General features: G+C 66.0%; 3 protein-coding genes across 3 annotated transcripts; 2 read left to right on the top strand and 1 right to left on the bottom strand.

Annotated features, from left to right (window-relative positions):
• Positions 1 to 1,302: 1,302 nt before the first annotated feature.
• On the top strand, positions 1,303 to 3,802 carry PPP1CA (protein phosphatase 1 catalytic subunit alpha). Its single transcript, XM_066187339.1, has 7 exons — positions 1,303 to 1,376; positions 1,867 to 1,998; positions 2,083 to 2,313; positions 2,534 to 2,638; positions 2,727 to 2,950; positions 3,396 to 3,530; positions 3,653 to 3,802. Exons 1-7 carry the CDS (start codon positions 1,322 to 1,324, stop codon positions 3,761 to 3,763), a joined length of 993 nt encoding a protein of 330 aa, XP_066043436.1. The 5' UTR covers positions 1,303 to 1,321; the 3' UTR covers positions 3,764 to 3,802.
• A 245-nt stretch (positions 3,803 to 4,047) lies between these two features.
• On the bottom strand, positions 4,048 to 6,359 carry RAD9A (RAD9 checkpoint clamp component A). The gene is made up of 11 exons (XM_066187337.1): positions 6,027 to 6,359; positions 5,879 to 5,949; positions 5,647 to 5,781; positions 5,445 to 5,559; positions 5,245 to 5,344; positions 5,012 to 5,121; positions 4,824 to 4,930; positions 4,688 to 4,752; positions 4,511 to 4,612; positions 4,227 to 4,431; positions 4,048 to 4,153 (listed from the first exon to the last, which is right to left on the bottom strand). Exons 1-11 carry the CDS (start codon positions 6,058 to 6,060, stop codon positions 4,055 to 4,057), a joined length of 1,143 nt encoding a protein of 380 aa, XP_066043434.1. The 5' UTR covers positions 6,061 to 6,359; the 3' UTR covers positions 4,048 to 4,054.
• Positions 6,360 to 11,498: 5,139 nt separating this feature from the next.
• CLCF1 (cardiotrophin like cytokine factor 1) lies at positions 11,499 to 18,965 on the top strand. The gene is made up of 3 exons (XM_066187334.1): positions 11,499 to 11,671; positions 16,817 to 16,983; positions 17,426 to 18,965. The coding sequence occupies exons 1-3, from the start codon at positions 11,644 to 11,646 to the stop codon at positions 17,915 to 17,917; spliced, it is 687 nt and encodes a 228-aa protein (XP_066043431.1). The 5' UTR covers positions 11,499 to 11,643; the 3' UTR covers positions 17,918 to 18,965.
• The last annotated feature ends 52 nt before the right edge of the window (positions 18,966 to 19,017 follow it).

Genomic DNA, 19,017 nt, shown 5'->3' with positions numbered 1-19,017 from the left:
GGCGAGGGTGGCGGGGCCGAGGTGGCACCGCTGGGAGAGAGGGACAAGTGGTTGGGGTGGGAAGCGGGACAAGGGACGGGGACGGGGGCAGGGGACAAGTGACCGGGGGCAGGGACGGGGCCAGAGCGGGGTCATCCGGGGCCGGGTGTAAAACTGACACCGCGGAGCAGAAATGTCAGGGCAGGCCCCGGGAGCTATTCCCGACCTCCCCGCACGACATGGAATGGGACACAGAGAATGGCATGGCGTGGCATATAGGACATGGGACACAGGGAATGGCATGGCATGGGAAGGCATGGCACAGCCAGTGTGGACAGGGGACAGGCATGACCCCATCCCTGACACTGCCACCCTCCACGAGCGGTGGCACAAATATGTCACCCTCCCCCGTGTCCCCAGTGGGAGCTCCGCCTTCGGGGTGTCTAGGGGATCTCAGGGTGGCAACAGTCTCCCGGCAACCGACCGGTGCTGCTCCCGACGGTGTCCCCAGAGTCCCCGGGTGGGAATATCCCTGGGCTCTGCCAAGCATCCTGTCCCCTCACGTGCTCCCGTGTCCCCAGGCTGTCTCTATGCACCCAGGACCGGGATACGGATCCCCGATTCCCTCCATGTCCCCCCGCAGTCCCGGGAACTCCTATCTATCCCGAGGCTGTTCCCCTCCCTCACCCTCTCTATCCCCGTGCCCCCAGGCCCAGGATACTAGTCCATGTCCCCCTTGTCCCCCGTGTCCCCTTGTCCGAGCTCTAGCCCTTGTCCGGCGTGTACCCCTGCCCTGGTTGTTCTCTTGCCCGGGATCTCCCCCGTCCCAGGATGTCCCCTTTCCCGGGACATCCCCCTGGTCCCGGGAAGTCCTCCGTTCCAGGCAAGTCCCTCTGCCCGGGACGTTCTCCTTTCCAGGGAGGGCACTCTGCCCGCGGTGTCCTCTTGTCCGGGATTATTCCTTTCCCTCGGTATCCTCTTTCCCGGGTTGTTCCCCTTCCCGGGACCTTCCCCTTTCCAGGCATGTCCCTCTGCCCAGGGTGTCACCTTTCCCGGGATGCTCCCCTTCCCGGAATGTCTCCCTGCGGGGTGTGCTCCCTCTCCACGGCTGTCCCCCTGCCTCTGTGACACTGCCGTGGCTCCCTGCTGTCGGCCCCCCCGCCGTGCTGTCCCTATTTCCCGCCTCTCCCGGGCTGGGATCGCCTGTCCGAAGCGACGGCGGGACGCGGGGACAGGCCCCCTGGCGAGGCGCTGCGGTGAGTCCTCCGAGCCCGCAGGGGGCGCCACGCGCGCCGGGGCCGCTGTGGGCGGGCGCGCGGGGCGGGGCGGTGCGAGGGCGGCCATGGCGGACACCGAGAAGCTCAACCTCGACTCCATCATCAGCCGCCTCCTGGAGGGTGAGCGGCCCCCGCCGCCCCTCGAGCACCCGGATGCCCTCCCTCCGCCCGGGGGAGACTCTCGGGGCCGGCTCGGGCCGAGTCTCAACGCCGCGGGGGGGTCCGGGGGCTGGGCCTGGCGGGGGCGGGTTAGGCCGCAGCGGTGTGGGGGGGTCAGGGCTCGGAAGTGTTTTGGGGGGAGTCCCCGTGGGGTCTGGGGAGCTGCAGATGAGTCCGGAGGACGTGGAGGATATAGGAGGAGGATCCCGAATGAGTCCGTACCCTGCGGGAGGGGGCTGGAGGAAATGCGGGGTCCCCAAAGAGTCTGTGCCCCGCGGAGGAGGTGACTGGGCGGTATTGGGGTGCCCCAAAAGGCCTGGGGGCTGGAGCTGGGCCTGGAAGGCGATATGTGCAGGGGGGGCCGGGGCAGGCAGAGCAGGGGTTCCTGGGGCCCTGCTGGGGTCCCGGAGCCCCGGGAGGTCCCTGATCCTGTTCTCTGTTCTGGGACCAGTCCAAGGATCGCGGCCGGGGAAGAACGTGCAGCTGACGGAGAACGAGATCCGCGGGCTGTGCCTCAAATCCCGGGAGATCTTTCTGAGCCAGCCCATCCTGCTGGAGCTGGAGGCACCCCTCAAGATCTGCGGTGAGGCCTGGATAGCTGCTGGGCAGCACTGGGGTGGCGTTGGGGGGCTGTGGAGGGCCACTCACAGCCTGTGTCCCCTGCCAGGTGACATCCACGGGCAGTACTACGACCTGCTGAGGCTCTTCGAGTACGGGGGCTTCCCCCCTGAGAGCAATTACCTGTTTTTGGGGGACTACGTGGATCGGGGCAAGCAGTCTCTGGAGACCATCTGCCTGCTGCTCGCTTACAAGATCAAGTACCCCGAGAACTTCTTCCTGCTGCGGGGCAACCATGAGTGTGCCAGCATCAACCGCATCTATGGCTTCTATGATGAGTGTGAGTGCCTGGGCTGTGCCCCCCAAAACCCCGCTGCCATCCCTGGGCTGCCTCTTTCCCGATGTTGTCCCAGTGCTGTCCCACACCGACCCTGCCTGTGACCTCCTTCCCTCCCCGCCGTGTCTTCCTGCCTTTCCTCTGTAGCCTCCTGCCCTTCCATGCCCTGCCCACCCCCACGCTGTCCCCAGGGACACCTCCAAGTCCCCTTTGTCCCCCGCAGGCAAGCGAAGGTACAACATCAAGCTCTGGAAGACCTTCACCGACTGCTTCAATTGTTTGCCCATTGCCGCCATTGTGGATGAGAAGATCTTCTGCTGCCACGGAGGTGGGAATGGCGCTTCCCAGGGAGCTGGGAGGGCTGGAGGAGGGGTGGGATCTCCGTGCTGAGCTCTGGGGGTGCCCCTTTCCCACAGGGCTGTCCCCAGACCTGCAGTCGATGGAGCAGATCCGGCGGATCATGCGGCCCACGGATGTCCCAGATCAGGGGCTGCTTTGTGACCTCCTCTGGTCCGACCCCGACAAGGACGTGCAGGGTTGGGGGGAGAACGACCGTGGCGTGTCCTTCACCTTCGGGGCCGAGGTGGTGGCCAAATTCCTGCACAAGCACGACCTGGACCTCATCTGTCGGGCGCACCAGGTACCCCCAGATATTGGGGACATGTGGGTTTGAGTCTCCAGTAGGTGCCAGGTGGTTCTACCCCAGCTATTTCCTCTTCAGGGGCAGTGTGTGTACTCCAGGAGTCTGTGGGTTGGAATCCTGGGGGTGTTTGCCCCGGGATTTGGGTATTTTTACCTCAGCATTTGGGTATTTGCACTGATGTCAAAGTATTTGCCCTGGGGAGATGAATAGTCACCCTTGGATGTGGGTGTTCCTCCCAGCGGTTGGATAATCACTCTGGAGATGGATATTTGCCCTGGGGCAGTGGAGGTTTGTCCACGTGGTGGCTATTGGCTTCAGGGAAGGGAGTATTCACCCTGGTAGAGAGGGCTGGATATTCAGCCTGGAAGGACTGGGAATTTGCCAGGGCAGGTGGATACTGGCCGGGGGGGGTGGATTTTTGCCAACCCTGTGCCCCCTCCAGGTGGTGGAGGACGGCTATGAGTTCTTTGCCAAGCGCCAGCTCGTCACCCTCTTCTCAGCCCCCAACTACTGCGGCGAGTTCGACAATGCCGGCGCCATGATGAGCGTGGATGAGACGCTCATGTGCTCTTTCCAGGTGAGCACAGGGAGGGAAAACACCCTCAGTTCCTGCTGGGAGGGCTGCAGGGAGTTCTGCCCTCCAGGGGAGCCGAGAGCCGGGGCAGGAACTCACTTATTTCTCTTCCCCTTCCCCACCAGATTTTGAAGCCGGCCGACAAGAACAAGGGCAAATACGGGCAGTTCAGCGGGCTGAACCCCGCCGGGCGCCCTGTCACCCCTCCCCGAAACTCTGCCAAAGCCAAGAAATGAGCTGGGAGCCGCCCCTGTGCTGCCCACGCCCCCCCATCAGGTCGCTTTTCTTTCGACTCGTTTTTTTATTTGTAGGATCCTGCCCCCCCCGCCACGCTCCACCAAAGCAAATCCAGGCCCAGGGCAGGGAGTGCCGGGGTGGAGGGGAGCCTGGAGCCCAGAGCCCAGCCCTGGGGTGGCAGCAGAGGGGGGGGGCAGGAGAATTTTTTGAGGAATAAACTTGTAATGGGTCACTGGGGGGTGCCTGTCCTGGTGGTTGGATGGAGGCTGGGGGTGGCAGTGACTTGGGGCTCAGCTTTCTCCTTCACTGTCCTCTGCCAGCACCTCCTGGGTGGTGGCCAGTCCAGGCTTTCCTGGTGTCATCACCGAGCCAAAAAACAGGGAGCGAAACTGCAGGGAGAAACAGAGGGGTTAGGAGGAGGCTCTGCCCACCCCTCTGCCCCCAGGCACACCCATCCCTCACCTTCTTGTGCGGGGGGGTCCCTGGCACAGCTCCTTCCTCCTCCTCCTCTTCCTCCTCAGCTTTGCTCTCAGCCGGCCGGGAAGTGCGCAGGGGGAAGGTGGGGCTGGGGGGCCTCTCTGAGCCTCCCTCACTGGTTTCCATGGCAACCATGTAGGACTCCAGGTCATCGGCAAAGTCGTCTGGTGGGGCGGGCAGGTGGGACACACTGATGGGGACAGAGCAGGATTGGGAACGTTCACTCTGCTCCCTGCTGGAGGCAGCTGGAGGGCTCACCTCGGACTTACCCGTTGGTGGAAGGGGACTGGGAATTGCTTTGCAGGTCGGAGAGGGTGGCCAGCACCAGGTGAACCTCCAGGACAGTGTCATCCAGGGTGAAGATCACCGGCCTGGGGACACAGAGGGGCTGAGGGGGTGCCAGGAACAGGGCTGGCACAGGGTGGGGCCGTGGTGGCCGCTCCTACCTGCCAGGCTCATCAAAGTGGATGGTGAGGGGCAGGTTGGAGGCCTCGGCAAAGCTCAGCAGCCCCTGGGGACAAAGGGGAGGGTGAGGGGGGCCAGGGGGTGACACAAGGCTGGGGGGCATGGGTGGGGACTCACACGGAATTCCTTGAGGCAGAAGGTGATGTGGGAGCCTGGGGCCACGGCCACCGACTGGAACTCGTCCTCAGCCAGCCACAGCTCCGTCACCATCGTCTTGCTCGGCTCTGGAAGGGGGAGCGGGATGGGTGGGGGGCTGGATGGCACGCCAAGGTGGGGAGGGGGCTCCCTTACCCTGCAGGACTCACCTGCCTCGTCCTCCACATAGTTCCGCAGGCTGATTTTGCCACCAGGGCCAGTCCCCAGCGTCACCTCAGCCAGCGTCGGGGGGAAGTGGACCACGGCCTCTGCCAGCACCCTGAGGGGCACAGGAGGGGGCTGAACACCCCAAATCCTCCAGGGCAGGCTGGGGTCCGTCCTTCCATCCTCCCTCATCCCACTGTGCCCACCCCAGTGCCACCCCCATGGTGTCCCCCCTCACCGTGCCGGGGCGCAGAGGCAGCTGGCGCAGCTCTGGGTATCGAACACAGCCTGCAGCCGCTCGCACTCCTGGAAGGCCAGGTTGTGTGTCTTGGTGACACCTGGCAGAGGGGACAGCAGCTCAGCGGGGCAGGATGCGGTGCCAGCATGTCCCCAGCTGTGCCGTGTCACCCCCCAGGCCGTGTCCCCACTGGCACTCACCGTACTTGCAGTGGAGCTGCAGGACCAGGCGGCTGGCACGGGGCTTGAGTAGGATGAGGCACTTCCCCACAGACTTCTCCAGCGAGGGCAGCGAGCGGAAGATGCCCAGGAAGGACTGCAGGGATGGATACGGGGACTGTCACCTGCCTGGAGCCCCTGGAACAACGAGGAGCTCTGAGGGGGCCCAGGCAGGGCACTGCACCTTCATGTGGACTTGGCATCGGAAGAGCTCCGTTTCGGGCCCGGCGCTGCCCGGCTCGTACAGCTGGAAGAAGAGGGGCGCGAAGAGGAAGGAGGCGAAGCCAGAACGGGAGGAGTTGACAGCACGGAGGGACAGCTGGGGACACAGCCACAATGTTGGCACTGCCTGCAGGGAGGGAGGGGGGCACAGGTGCCCACCTCAGCTCCCATCCAGCCCCCCCGATGCTGCATACCCCGCTCTCGGTGGGCTCCAGGTAGAGCTCGTCGCCGATGCGGGACAGGGAATGCACGGCTCGACCGAGGACTGGGAAGGAGAGGGTGTGGGGTGAGGCAGGGCTCGGCGGGCGTGCCGCCCTCCCCGGGTCCCCAGGCCCCGCTCACCTTTGACGTTGCCGCCGGCGATGACACATTTCATGGCACCGGGACCAGGACCGGCACCGGGCGGGCACGTGGGGGCCTCGCGCCCGCCGCCCCCGGGCCCCGGCCCCGCCGAGAGACCACGCCCCTCAGCGGAACCTGCGGGCTAGGCCACGCCCACAGCGGGTTCTGCTCGGGCCTCGCCGCCCCCCTCGCCACGGTGGTTGTTTCCTCGCCGCCCTGCCGGTGCCGTCTCTCCCCGGCGGCCCCGCAGTGGTGTCCCCCAGCCCCCCTTCCTCGTCCCTTCCCGGGGGTTCCGGCCTCTTCCCCGCCGCACCCCGCCGGCGTCTTCCCGGCTTCCCGCGCCCGCCCTCCCAGGCCGCCTTCCCATTGGCCGAGAGCTCCGCGCCGTCCCGCCCCCGCCGCCAGCCGATTGGTCTGCGCTGATGGAGCGCGTGACGGCGCGGCGCGATGGCCTCACGTGACTGGCGGGAGGGGCGGGGCCCCGACCCGTGGCTCTCGGGGCTGCCCCGCCGGTAGGCCCCGCCTCTGGCAGGGCACTATTGGAGGCGCTCGGAGTGACGTGCGGCTCAGCCAATAGGGCTTCGACGCGCCCCTCAGCGCGGCTCCGGGCGCTCAGCCCCGAACCGGGTGCTTCACGGGGCCTGCCGACCTATCCGGGGGCTCTCCCGGGGTCGTTCCGTGCTTCTGCCTCCCAGCACCCGGACCCTCGCTTCGTTTCCGGTAGCATCCCGAGGCTGCCCTTCCGCAGCATTGCCTGCATCTCCCGGTCCCTTTGCCTCTTCCTACATTCCCGGGGCACGGTGCTCCCCAGGGGGGACTGCAACCCTGGAGCAGCAACTGGAGCTGCTCCAGTGCTTCCCAAGATCCCGGTGTTCTGGGGATCTCTGTCTACCGGGGGCACATGGGAAAGTGGGATGCTGCAAGTTAATGCTCGATGGTCTCTCTCCATGCTGGAGGTGCTGCTGGCTGTGCATCCCATAGAATCATGGAATGGTTGGGGTTGGAAGGGACCTTAAAGCTCATCCAGTTCCATCCTCTGCCATGGCCAGAGACAAGACCATGCCATTCACTAGACCAGGTTGCTCGAAGCCCCATCCAACACTTCTGCACATCCAGGGATGGATTTTTGGGGGTGTCCCAGAATTCTCCAGTGGGGGTACATTGTAAATTCTGGATTGGCAAGGTGTAGCCATGGGTGGGCCACAGAATCCCAGAATGGTTGGGGCTGGAAGGGACCTTAAAGCACACCCCCTCCCACTCCCCTGCCATGCGCAGGGACATTTCCCACTGGCCCAGTTGCTCCAGTGTGGCCATGAGCACTTCCAGGGATGTGATGCCAGCTCAACCAGCAGCCTGTGCTTGCAGCCAGCCTGGAGCGACAGGCGCTGGAGCTGTGGCCTCGAGGGAGCCGGGGGGATGTGGCTGTGAGGAACTCGAGTCATGCTCACAGCAGGGTCCTCCAGCCGGCTCCCGCCTGCCGCTGGAGCAGCCGCTCCCCAAGTCCCTCCTCCTGGGCTCAGTGGCCATGGAGCCCGAGCCGAGGGGCCCCGCTGCGAAGCAGGGCTGGCACCTGAGCAGAGGGAAACGGGAAGGGGGTTGCAGAGCCCTTTTCCCATGGCTGCCCTCCTCCAGGACATGGTGACAGCCTCTCCTCCTCCTCCTTTCCCTGTCTGGTGTGCTCGGTGCCTTTTATCCGGGATTTTGGACCCGCTCGCCACATCCCTTCCAGGTACACAAACTCCTGCCCTTTGTGGGGGTTCCACGGCCCGAGCCACGTGTACGGGGCTGTGCTGGGATCGCCAGCACGGCGCTCCAGGGACTCCAGGCCTGCCTTGGCTGGGCTCGGGGTCCTGCTGGATCTGGTCCTCCACTCCTGGGGTGAGCGCTGGCTACTTCCCTTCCTCCCAGGAGAAGGACGGATTGTGTGCATGTGTCCGTTCCAGCTCTGGCAGAGTAGCTGGGCTCCTCTGGAGCCGGCCTTCCCAGGAGGGGCTCTGGCCTCGGGGCTCGGCATTTTATGGGGCTGTGGAGAGGACGCAGCTGGCTGCGGTCGTGACACACACACCTCAGCGGGGGCCAGGGCCAGGCCACCCCTCCCTCTTCCCAGCAGCGCCGACCAGGGGATGGGCTGGATACGGGCCGGGAGCAGGAGCCTGGCAGCTCTCGGGGGGCTCCGGCATCGCCGGGCTCAGCTGTGCCTGCGCCACCTCTCCCAGGACTCCCCCTGGGCTGGGGTGCTTCACCCAGGGATGGCAGGGAAGGTGACAGGGGTGTTCCCTCGCACCCGCCGGGGTGTCTCCCAGTGTCCTTCCTGCTCCTCCGGCTTCCTTCCCGACACATGGCACGGAGCCCCTGCCCAGGCAGCGGTTCGGGGAGACAGACGGCCACAGCTGGGCTCCTGCTGCCAGCCCGGCAGGAGGGGACACGCCGAGCCGGTTGGCTGCTTCGTGCCCCTGCCTGTGCCCCAGGGGTGTCCCCAAGGAGCCGGGTGCTGCCGGGGTGTCTCAGCCTGCGCCTCGCGGACGGTTTGGGGCTAAACCCGAGATTTCTGGGTCCTGTCGGTCCCCTGTCTCTCCCTCCTCCGGCTGTCGGCCGCAAAGGTCAGCAGTGGGAGGCCGGGCTGGCCCTGGCGCCGGCCAGAGGTCCCGCGGCCGCGGGGTGGGATGGAGGTGAGCTCAGCTGCCCGGTGACGTGGCCCCGAGGGCAGGGCGGGCACGGCCTCACCCACGCGGAGCCGCTGCGGGCACCGGGCGAGGAGGAGGAGGAACAGGATGTGGGGATGAGGCTTCCCAGCGGTTTGACCCGCCTGTGCCCCGTGCCCGCTTTGTCCTGGGGCAGGGGCTCCGTCCTGGCAACGCTGGCTGGCACAGGGACAGGGGCTTGGGAAGCAGGGAGCTGCCTCTGCCGGGTCACGTCTCCCTCCTCCACCTCTCCTGTCTCAGGTGTTGGCCCAGCGGGAGCCGTGGCAGCTGGAAAACTCCGCAAATCCAACCGCAGCGCTGGGTTTTGGGGAGGGGAGAAGGCAGCGAGGGGCAGCCCCGCCGCCTCGGCAAGCTGGAGACCCCCGGGGACGGGCCGGCGGCTTTTCCCAACTGCTCCAGCCCTGCTGGCGGGATCTGCTGGCTCGGGGGGGAAACCAGATACCCTGCCCTGCGGCTGGGGGGCGAGGGGGCCGACCCCACGCCGAGCGGACCCCCCCCACCAGGGCTGCCGAGAAGCCGGGCCGGGGCTCCGTCCATCCGCGGATCGTTTGGGCAGCTCCGTCCGACACCTCCGCAGCTCCTCTGGATCCTCAGGGCTGTGCAGTATCCCCCATGTACCCTGGAGAGGGGATCCAGAGCCCCCCTCGTCACCCCTGACATGTCTGTTGGGCGCTTCCTCATGGATTCGACACGAAATCCGCACTTCCCAAGCAATAAATCAGCCAGCACCACGTCCGTGTGTGGTTTATCCCCACGGGGAGTCCCCAAACTGGTGCTAATGAGTTCAGCACCCAGTGTCCCGGTGGATTTGGGGAAAGAGGGTCCTGCCGTGCTCTGAGCAGGCACCCCATGTCCCGGAGAAAGCCGGGAGGATGCGATCGCAGCCGGGAGGGCTCGGACCTGGCCAGGGCCGGGGTCTGGAGTGGAAGCGAATCCGCCTGTTACCTCCCGGCCCTTCCCGGCGCTCCCAGCGCCTTTGTTTTAAACAAAGCTTTTTTTGGGGGGAGCCAGGACGTTCCTCTCCCCGCCGAGAGAGCCCCCCCGGCAGCACCCACTCATGGATGAGGGGCACGAGGAGAAGGGACGAGGGGCTCTGGTTATCGGGTTGCCCCCCTCCCCTCCGGCGGCGGCTCCGCTTGGCCCTGGGGGTCTCCCACACCCCCCAGTCCACCCCACTCACCCCGGGTGGGCTGCGGGGACCGCCGCGGTCATTGCTAAGGGCCCCGCGGGCGCCGGGACGGGGATTGTCCTAACCGGGGAGGATAATCGGGAAGAAAGTGGCTCAGGCGGCACCCGGAGGAAAGGGGCTGCGGGCGGCCCTCCCCGTCCCCACATGGACGGGGGGCGCCGGGAGAAGCGAAGTCCTCCCTCGGGACTGAGGGTTCCCCGGGGCTGTGCCCCCGCCGCCGCTCCGAGGGGCTCCGGTTGTGCCGCCGGGACCCCGCCGCATTCCCCCCGCTCCGCCGCTCACCTGCCGCCGTCCCGGCGGGGCAGCGCCCGCCGCGCTGCGGGTCCCCAAGCCGGGGGAGGGGGGGTCCGCGGCCCACGGACCCCCTCTCTGGGCCGGAGAGGAGGGGGCTGGCCGTGCCAGCGAAGAGCCGAGGACCCCCCCCCCTCCCCGCCCCGCCGCCACCCTTCCCGCACCGGCCGGCCCCATCCCTCCGCCACTCCTCCCCTCTGCCCCGGAGGGGGAAGGAAGGGGGGGCAGGCTGGCACCCCACGCCCCCCACGCCCCCCCGTCCCCGGCCCCGCCAGAGAAGCCGCTCCGCCGCATTTCGCCCCGTCCCCCCCGTCCTCCCCTCCCCGGACCCCCCCTCCGTCCCGTCCCCCCCGTGCCCCCCCCGGGACCGGGCTCTCGGCTCTGTGCGCGGGGAGGAGGAGAGGCGAGAGGGCTCGGAGCGGCAAATGGGAGCCGCAGTCCCGGGCCGGTGTGCGGGACCGCTGCCTGCCCGCCCGGGAACCCCAGAGCACGCACCCAGCGCCCCGGCCCCGCGCCCGTCCCGCATGGAGCTGAGAGCAGGTAGGAGACCCCCCCGCCGAGCGGCACCGGCCCCGCACCGGCCCCGCACCGGCCCCGCCGCTGCCACTTTAACAAAAGCCGGGCGGGAGCCAGAACCGCACGGGGGGCGCAGCGAGGGAGAAAGCGAGGGTCCCCCCCTTCCTACCCGGCCAGCGGCACCCCGGGGGACTCCCCTCTTCCCTTCCCTCCCCTCCGCCTTCCGCAGCTCCGGGGCTCAGCTCCAGCCTCCCCACCTCTGCCCGGTGCCGGGACGCCGGGGATGGGGATAGGGATAGGGAAAGGGGGGATAAAGTCGGGGCGGGGGGGAGAGGGAAGGAATGAATGGAGCCCGCTCTTGTGTACAATTTCATCAAATACATTCTTGAAAGCAACCTGGTTCTGCTTAACACTTGAATTGGGGAAAAAAAAAAAAAAAAAAAAAAAAAAAGAGGAAAGAAGGAGGCAGCAGCTCGGAGAGGGTGGATGCGAGCTCCAGTTTTTTTTTTTTTTTCTTTTTGGCTTTTTTTTTTATTCCTGCATTCCTGGACCCCAATCAAAAGAGCAAATCAAGGGAGGTGGAAGGGGGGAACGGCGGCGAGCGAGGCAGCCGGAGCACGGTGCGAACCCTCCACACCCCAAAAACCCACCCAACCCGCCTCGTTTTTTGTTTTGTTTTTTTTTTTTTTTTTCCACCTAACACCCGAGCGAGCCCAAACCAAAACAAATAGAGACTGAGGAAAAAAAAAAAAAAAGAAAGCCAGAAACCAACACCAAAAAAAAAAAAAATCCAAAAAAAAAAAAACCACCACCCAACCCTGAGTGCGAGAGAAGCAGCGAGCCAGGGCTGAGGCGAGCGGGCGGGCTCGGGGCGCCGAGCAAGAGCCGAGCCCCCCCTAAATCCCCCTGCACCCCGACTATGCTAAATGTAACCGGGGAACTCTCAGGTAAGCCCGCGGCGCTGGGTGTGGGGTGGGGGGCTGCCCCAACTCCCCTGCCTGCATCTGCCGGGAGTTTTTTCCCCTTTCCAAACCGACTGCTGATTTTAATTTGATGTGATTAAAACGTCTGTCTGGCTTTGGGATTGATTTAAGACTTTCCCCTCTCTAGGTTGGGTTGTTGTTTTTTTTTTTGGGGTTTTTTTTTTTTGGGGTTTTTTTTTTTTTTTTGGTTTTTTTTTCCCCTTTCTCTCGTTCCCTCTTTTCCATGCATGTTTGTGATTACCAGGGAGGGAACCGCCGCTGAGCACGGAGAATTAAACCCCAGGACTGACAGAGGGGAGGAAAAGGAAAGTCGGTGGGATTTATGGGGAGCAGGAAGAGTTAGTTTTCCTGCCCGGGGCTGGATTTCGGGGTTTGACACCGAACGCCACCGCTGGAGCAGGCGAGATTCCTCCGGGACACAGCAGCGGGATTTTGGGGTGCTGGGGAGGGGACGGCTTTGTTCCCCCGGCCGCAGCGGCCACCGGCACTCCCGGAGCTGCTGGGGCCCCGGCCGGCCCGGCGGCACACCGGGACCGGGGGCTCCTCGCCTGGAGAATGCTGGAAAACACCCTTAAAAGGTCAAATGGTGGGCTCTGCCAGGCTCCCCGAGGTCCCGGGCGGCGGGACCGGGGCCGGGGCAGCACGAGGCCGGCGTCGGGTTCGGCTCCAGCTCCCGCGGTGCCGGCGTGACGCAGGACGGGCAAAGCGGGGCGAGCGCCGGGGAACCGGAAAAGCGAGGCCGGGATCCCCAGCGGCTCCATCGCCTCCCCTCGCCCCTTCCTCTCCGCCTTCCCGATGCCGCCGGGCCCGGCGGACGTGGCCGAACCGGCGGCACGGCCGGTGCCGAGGCCTGCGGGGACGAGCGGGGAAGGGGACGCCGAGGAGGAGCCGCAGGGCTGGAGCTCGGCCGCCACGACCCCGCTCCCCGTTTTGGGACATCCAGAGCCGCGGGCTGCCCAGGCGGCGTCCCCGGCAGGGCTCGGGGACTCTCGGCATCCCCGGTGTCCCCGTGCCTATTTAGCAGGCGGCGCGAGGGCACGGTGGCGGCCGCACATCTGGGCTGCATTAGGCGCAGGCTCCGCAGGGAAATGCGGAGGGCTCTGCTTACAGGGCCGCGCTGGGGGGAGATTTATACCCTGCTAAGTGGCACCGAGCCCCATAAATCATCTCCCCGCACCCCTCCGGGGCTGCAGCGCCAGTGTCCCTGTGCCACCGTCCCAGCGTCCCGGCAGGCTCCATGGGGATGCACTCCTGGATGGGGTATCTGGGATATCTGGGAAGCAGCTGGCCCAGCAGTGTTGTGGCTGCGTGTGGCACGTGGCCTGTGGGTGACAGAGGCATCCCAGGCTTCACCAGGGTGTTGTGGGGACATCAGGGCACGGCTGTGCCCACCAGAACTGCTGGTCCCACACTGACCCAGCCAGGCAGTGTCCATGTGGCAAGCGATGCCAGTGGTGGCAGAAGGTCTGGAGGTGCCAGAACGCATCACCCACAGCTCTGCGATGCCACGTGGGCTGGCACTGGGGGTCCCCTGCCCAGCTGGAGAGCGGCCAGCCTGGCTCTGTGCTGGCGAGCCCCCAGAACGGTGCTGGGTGGTGGGGCGGTTGGGCTGTGTGGCTCCATGACCCGTGCTGGGAGCAGCGGGAAGGGTTGGAGGTGCCTGGTGGGGCTCCTGGGTGCTGGGCGTGCGTGCGGGGCAGTGGGGTCTGGTTGGGATTAGGGGCCTGCGCCCCCCTCGCCGGCGGGGGTGTTTCCATCGTGCCGCTGGCTGGAGCTGGAGCCGGATGGGAAATCCAGGCCCAGCTAATTACGGCCTCGCTGGAGTCTCCCGTGCGCGGCCGCATTTATAAACACACGGAGGAGACAGGATGTAAACACTCAGCGCCGCGAGCGCAGGCACGGCCGGGACTGGGGGGGACGCGGGGCCACGCACCCCCCGCGCCACCACCCGCTCCTGGCACGGCAGCCTCACTATGGGCTGGATGGGATAGGATGGATGGGATGGAGTGTGGTGTGATGGAATGGATGGGATGGGGACCCCACCGTGCTGGCCGTGGGCGCTATTGGGGAGCAAGGGCACACGTGTTCTTCCTGTTGGAACTCAGGAAATGCTGTGTCCGTGATACCTGGGTGTGGAATATGAGCATCCTCGTGTCCTCACCGTGGCTCCACAGGGACACTGCTATGCTGTGGTGTCATCTCCCCAGACACAGTGGGGTTAAATGCCAGCAGTGTAGGGACACAGAAGTGTCTGTCCATGGGCCCTTAAGTATGACCTGCTCCAAGTCCCTCGGAGTGGCGCCCATGTCAGGCTGGGAACCGCCCCATGGAGGGTTAAGTGGTGCCCAGGACAGTGGCTGGGGTAGTGGGGACAGGGCTGCTTTGTCCTCAGTGCCACAATCATGTCTGGCCAATGCGAGACCTCCCGTGCTGGCCCCAGGAATGGGGCTGCGGGGTGGGATGGGGCTCTGTTCGCCGCTGGATGCCGGCCCATCAGATATGGCAGCTCCCGCCGCAGCGTCGGGGGCCGGCTCGGCTCCTCCGCTGCCAGGGGCTCCGGGGCCAGGGGGTCTCCCCTTCCCGGCTGCCGCCCCCGCCACCAGGGTTTCGGGAAAGCGGCTCTGGGCAGGCTGTGGTCGCTCAGCCCTCGGCGGCTCTGCCCACAGCATGCCCAGGGAACAGCTCACCGTCTCCATGGCTGAATTCCTGCCTCAGCCGCTGGCCGGGAGGTCTGGCCAGCACTGCCGCCCGCGCCACTGGGCGGGTGGCAGGCCAGGGGTCCCAGGTGTCACCCCAAAGGGGGGTGAGCCACATCCCTGCTGCCACGTGTGCGAGGAGTGTCCGTGGCACCACCGGTGTGTCCGGCATGGGTGTCCCAGGGTGCTGCTGGCAGAGCAGGAGGTGCCCGCTCCCATGGCCCCCCGTCACCCCGGCTCCTCGAGTGTCCCCAGGGCCCCGCGGGTGACCCTGGGCAGGCACGCCATGAGCTGCTTACGTGGGCTGGGAGCATCCTGGCCGAGCTCCAGGGCCGGTTTTGAAACCCTCGGGCTCTTCCTCTCCGACGTCACCAGGATCCAGCTGTGCCGGCTGGAGCCTCCCTCCTCCACTGTCTGTGCCGCTGGGTGCCCAGCACCAGCCACTGGGACAGGGGTGGGCAAGGGACAGTGGGGGCACCCACCATGGCTGGGCCATTTGTCACCCCTTTGCCATGGTCACTGTCACTGCTGTGCCACTGTTATCATCACTGCTGTGACAATGTCATCATCACTGCTGTGTCATGGTCACTGTCACTGCTGTGTCATGGTCACCCTCATTACTGAGCAGTGTCACTGTCACTGCTGTGTCATGGCCACTGTCTCTGCTGTGCCAGAGTCACTGTCACTGCTGTGCCAGGGTCACCATCGTCACCATGTCATGGTCACTACTCCCCAGTGCCATCCATTCTGTGCATCCCACCATTCCCATCTCTCAAACAACTACCTCCATCTCCTTCCTCTACCATCCCCATCCTCATGTCCGGGCCACCTGCCCAGGAGCCACCATGGCTCCATCCCAATCTCACATCCCTGCCATCTCCCCCTCATCCTGCTCCCCGGCTGTGTTTGGTTTGGCACTTGCCAGGCCAGGGCGGGTGTAAATCCCGCCTGGAAACCCGAGCAGGCGGTGAGCGAGGGTCCGGCCAAATCAAACACTGGGAAGGGGGGGGGTTTGTGTGGTGTGAGTCACCGCGGCCCCCCCCCGGTGGCCCCCCCGGCCCCTGCTCGCACGCACGCGGGGCTGACCGTACGCTCCACGCGCCGGAATGTGCCAGAATGCACCGGAACGCGGGCAAGCGGTGGCACGTGCCCACTGCAGGGCACCGGGCAAGCCGGGGCCAGCTGGGGCTGCCACGCACGGGCATGGAGGGCACCGGGGCATGTGGCATCACAAGGGGTGTCACAGCACGGTGTGGTGTGTGCGCGGCGTGTCACACATGGCTGGTGCATAATGGGGTGTCCCCTGCATGGCGTGTGTGCACAGCACACTTGCCTGGCGTGTCCGGTGACTGGCAAATGTGTCACACGTTCATGTGGTAGGTGACACACCTGGATGGGGTCTCGTAGGCGTGGTGCGTCACACACATGCGTGATGTCACACATGTGTGGTGTCACACGCCTGGAAAGTGTGTTGTTCCCCACGCCTGTATGATGCACAGGCACAAGATGTGCATGTGCATCATACAGGTGTGTCCTGGACGTATCCCAGAGGTGTCACAAGTGTCTTGCACACCTCCGGGGTGTTTCCCAGGCGTGACAGTGTCCTGCACACCCACAGGACTCTTGCATCTCCCACAACGAGGCTTGCAGTTTGCAGGACACCCACGGCGGTGAGGTTCTTGTGGCCAGAGCCGGGGTGTCCCCGAGGGCTGTGGTGCGTCACCGGCGGCCGGTGACGGGGAGCGGTGACGCGCGGGGGCACGGGGGGCTGCCCGCGGCAGGAGCCCCGCGGTGCCGAGCCGTGCCAGCGGCCGGTCTTTCCCGGGAGGCGCTGCCGGGAAGGCCGGCTGTGGCGAGCCGTGGTGCCAGCTGGCCGGAGCGTCCTGGCCGCGGGCCGTGACCTTTGCACAGCCGCCGGCCGGCGGGGCCGCGCTCCCGGGCCGCCCTGACGTCAGGCCGATGACGGGGACCCCGCCGGCGCTTTCCGGTGGCTCCGCAAAGGTCACCCCGCGCCCCGGGCGCTCCTCCGGGCTGCGTCCCACCCACCCCCCCGCATTCTCGGTGGCCCTTCGGCGGGGGTCTCCGCTGGGTGCCCGGCCCGCTCCGGCGTTGGCGGTGCCCAAATATATCCCAGGCGTGTGTCCCGGCGGGAATGCCGCGGCCGCGCTGCTCCAGACCATATAAAGGATTGTTGGTGCAGTCGCGGGCGGGAGCTCTCAGAGGGGAGCCGGGGGGTCACCGCGCTGAGGTGGGGAGTCCCTGCTGCTCCAGGGAGGGTGCTGAGGTGAGGGGGACCCCACCCTCCCCACCTCCGTGCCTCGGTTTTCTCCGCGACTCAGGGCGACTCAGCGCCGCACGCACGGAGATGGAGTCTCCCTGTCACCCCCCCTGAGCTGCTGTGTGTCTCCCACAGGTGACTCTTGGGGGATCTTCACCTTCCTGTGCGCCGCGCTTTGCAACCTGCCGGCGCTGCCGGCGCTGAACTGCTCCGAGGAGCTGGGCGCCGGCCAGTCCATCCAGCAGACCTACGACCTGACCCGCTACCTGGAGCACCAGCTCCGCACCCTCGCCGGCACCTACGTGAGTCCCCGACGCACCCCCCGGGATATCCACCCCGTGCCCAGCCGCTCCTACGCCGGAGGTCGCGGAAATGCCTCATCGCCCCCCGGGCGCAAGGGCGGCTCCCGGGCACCCTCCCTTCGGCCCATGATTCCGTCATGGGCGCGGGCATCCGCCTCTCCCTCCCCGCCGGCGTCGCCGACTCACCCGGAGAGGTTCCCCGTCCCTGCCCTGACGTGCCCTCGGTGCTGCCGGCACGTTGGGTGCCAGGCGGTGGCGGTGGCACTGCCTGGGCGCTGCTGGGAATGTCCGGCTCGGGCAGAGTGGGAAGGGAGACGATCTGATAAGAGAAGGGAGAGCTGGGATGAGCGGGATGTGTTCAAACTGGGGGCACGGAGGGTGTGGAGACTGGGGACGAGGCGGACGTGGAGACCTGACCCCTGGCACCCCCATTCCCTTCCAGCTGAACTACCTGGGGCCCCCCTTCAATGAGCCCGACTTCAACCCTCCGCGGCTGGCACGGGCCGAGCGGGTGCCCAGCGCCACGGTGGACCTGGACCTGTGGCGAGGCCTGACTGACAACGCCCGCCTGGCCGCCAACTACCGGGCCTACAGCCGCCTGCTCTGCTATCTGCGCGTGCTGGACGGGCAGGTGGGCACGGCCGAGCTGCGCCACCGCCTCGGCCACTTCTGCGCCAGCCTCCAGGGGCTGGTGCTCAGCATCGGCGGCGTCATGTCCTCGCTGGGGTACCCGCTGCCCGCCGGCCCCGCCGGGCCCCCCGCGCCCCCCGGCACGCCCGCAGCCCCCAATGACTTCCTGAAGAAGATGGATGACTTCTGGCTGCTGAAGGAGCTGCAGACCTGGCTCTGGCGCTCGGCCAAGGACTTCAACCGCCTCAAGAAGAAGGTGCCACCTGCTGTGGTCACCCTGCGGCTGGAGGCGAGGGGGTTCTGAGCACCTGCCGGGCTCCTGAGTCCACAGTGCTGCCGTGGCCACGCGGGTTCCCTCTTCCACCACCAGTGTGCCTTAAGAAATGGGGCTCCTGACCCCCAAACTACCCCACAACCTCATCATCACCTGGCAGTGCCTTGAAAGATGGGGCTCCCGACGTCAAACGTCACCACAGCCACCCTGCAGCCCCTCCATCATCATCATACTGTGCCTTAAGGAACAGGGCTTCTGACCCCAAGTGCCACCACGGCCACCCCATGTCCCCTGTCCACCACCAGTGTGCTTCCAGAAATAGGGTTCCTGACTCCCAAGTGGCACCACAGCCATCTCACAATCCCACATTCATCAACCTGCCTTGAGTGAGGCGCTCCTGACCCCAAGTGCCACCCACCACAGCCACCCTCTGTCACCACACTCTGCTGTAAGGGATACGTCTCCTGACCCCAAGTGCCACCAAAGACACTCCATGTCCCCTCTTCGCCACTAGTGTCCCTGCAAAACTGTGTCTCCTGACCCCAGAGTGCTGCCAAAGCCACCCCACATCCTCATCATCACCCAGCTGTGCTTTATGGGGTGGAGTTCCTGACCCCAAAGTGTCACCACAGTCACTCCACAGCCCCTCTGTCACTATGTTGTGTCTTAAGGGACAGGTGTCCTGACTCCCAAGACCCCCCCCCGCGGTGTCCCCAACCCCCAGGGTGCCTGCCCCCAACCCTAAAATCTCCAGAGTGGGTGCAAACCCCGCCCATCCCAAAAAGGACCAACGCCCTCTGAGCATAGAATAAACCCCGCCCCATCCAGCAGAAAGCACCGCCCCTGGAACATTAGGCTCCGCCCCGGACGGCATTAAGCCCCGCCCACTCGCCCGTGTAGCAAGCCCCGCCTCCTCCCCGCAACAGGCCCCACCCCTTTCCCCAAGCCCCGCCTCCCCATGGCTGCCCATCGATGCAGCGGTGGGGCGAGGCCATGGGGGCGCGGCCGCTGTCCTGGTGCGTCTGTGAGTGTTTATTTATTGGAGATGTTTATTTATTGGGGTATTTATTGCAGAAGATCTATTCTTGTATGAACGAATAAAAGCCTTTCTCCAGCCCCCCGCCCCGCCC

Source organism: Chamaea fasciata, unplaced genomic scaffold (assembly GCF_029207755.1).
Source record: "Chamaea fasciata isolate MVZ Bird 193981 ecotype frontalis unplaced genomic scaffold, bChaFas1.0.hap1 SCAF_7, whole genome shotgun sequence".
Classification (NCBI taxonomy): Eukaryota; Metazoa; Chordata; class Aves; order Passeriformes; family Sylviidae; genus Chamaea; species Chamaea fasciata.
This window is presented reverse-complemented; position numbering and strand designations above follow the sequence as displayed.

Excerpts from the sequence above, each read along its gene's own strand:
- PPP1CA (XM_066187339.1), top strand. The coding sequence starts at position 1,322 with ATGGCGGACACCGAGAAGCTCAACCTCGACTCCATCATCAGCCGCCTC. Across the intron at positions 2,639-2,726 it reads GATCTTCTGCTGCCACGGAG|GGCTGTCCCCAGACCTGCAG; the intron begins GTGGGAATGGCG and ends CCTTTCCCACAG. Across the intron at positions 3,531-3,652 it reads CGCTCATGTGCTCTTTCCAG|ATTTTGAAGCCGGCCGACAA; the intron begins GTGAGCACAGGG and ends CTTCCCCACCAG.
- RAD9A (XM_066187337.1), bottom strand. The coding sequence starts at position 6,060 with ATGAAATGTGTCATCGCCGGCGGCAACGTCAAAG. Across the intron at positions 5,122-5,244 it reads TGCCTCTGCGCCCCGGCACG|GGTGCTGGCAGAGGCCGTGG; the intron begins GTGAGGGGGGAC and ends TGTGCCCCTCAG. Across the intron at positions 4,154-4,226 it reads GGACCCCCCCGCACAAGAAG|TTTCGCTCCCTGTTTTTTGG; the intron begins GTGAGGGATGGG and ends TTCTCCCTGCAG.
- CLCF1 (XM_066187334.1), top strand. The coding sequence starts at position 11,644 with ATGCTAAATGTAACCGGGGAACTCTCAG. Across the intron at positions 11,672-16,816 it reads TGTAACCGGGGAACTCTCAG|GTGACTCTTGGGGGATCTTC; the intron begins GTAAGCCCGCGG and ends TGTCTCCCACAG. Across the intron at positions 16,984-17,425 it reads GCACCCTCGCCGGCACCTAC|CTGAACTACCTGGGGCCCCC; the intron begins GTGAGTCCCCGA and ends ATTCCCTTCCAG.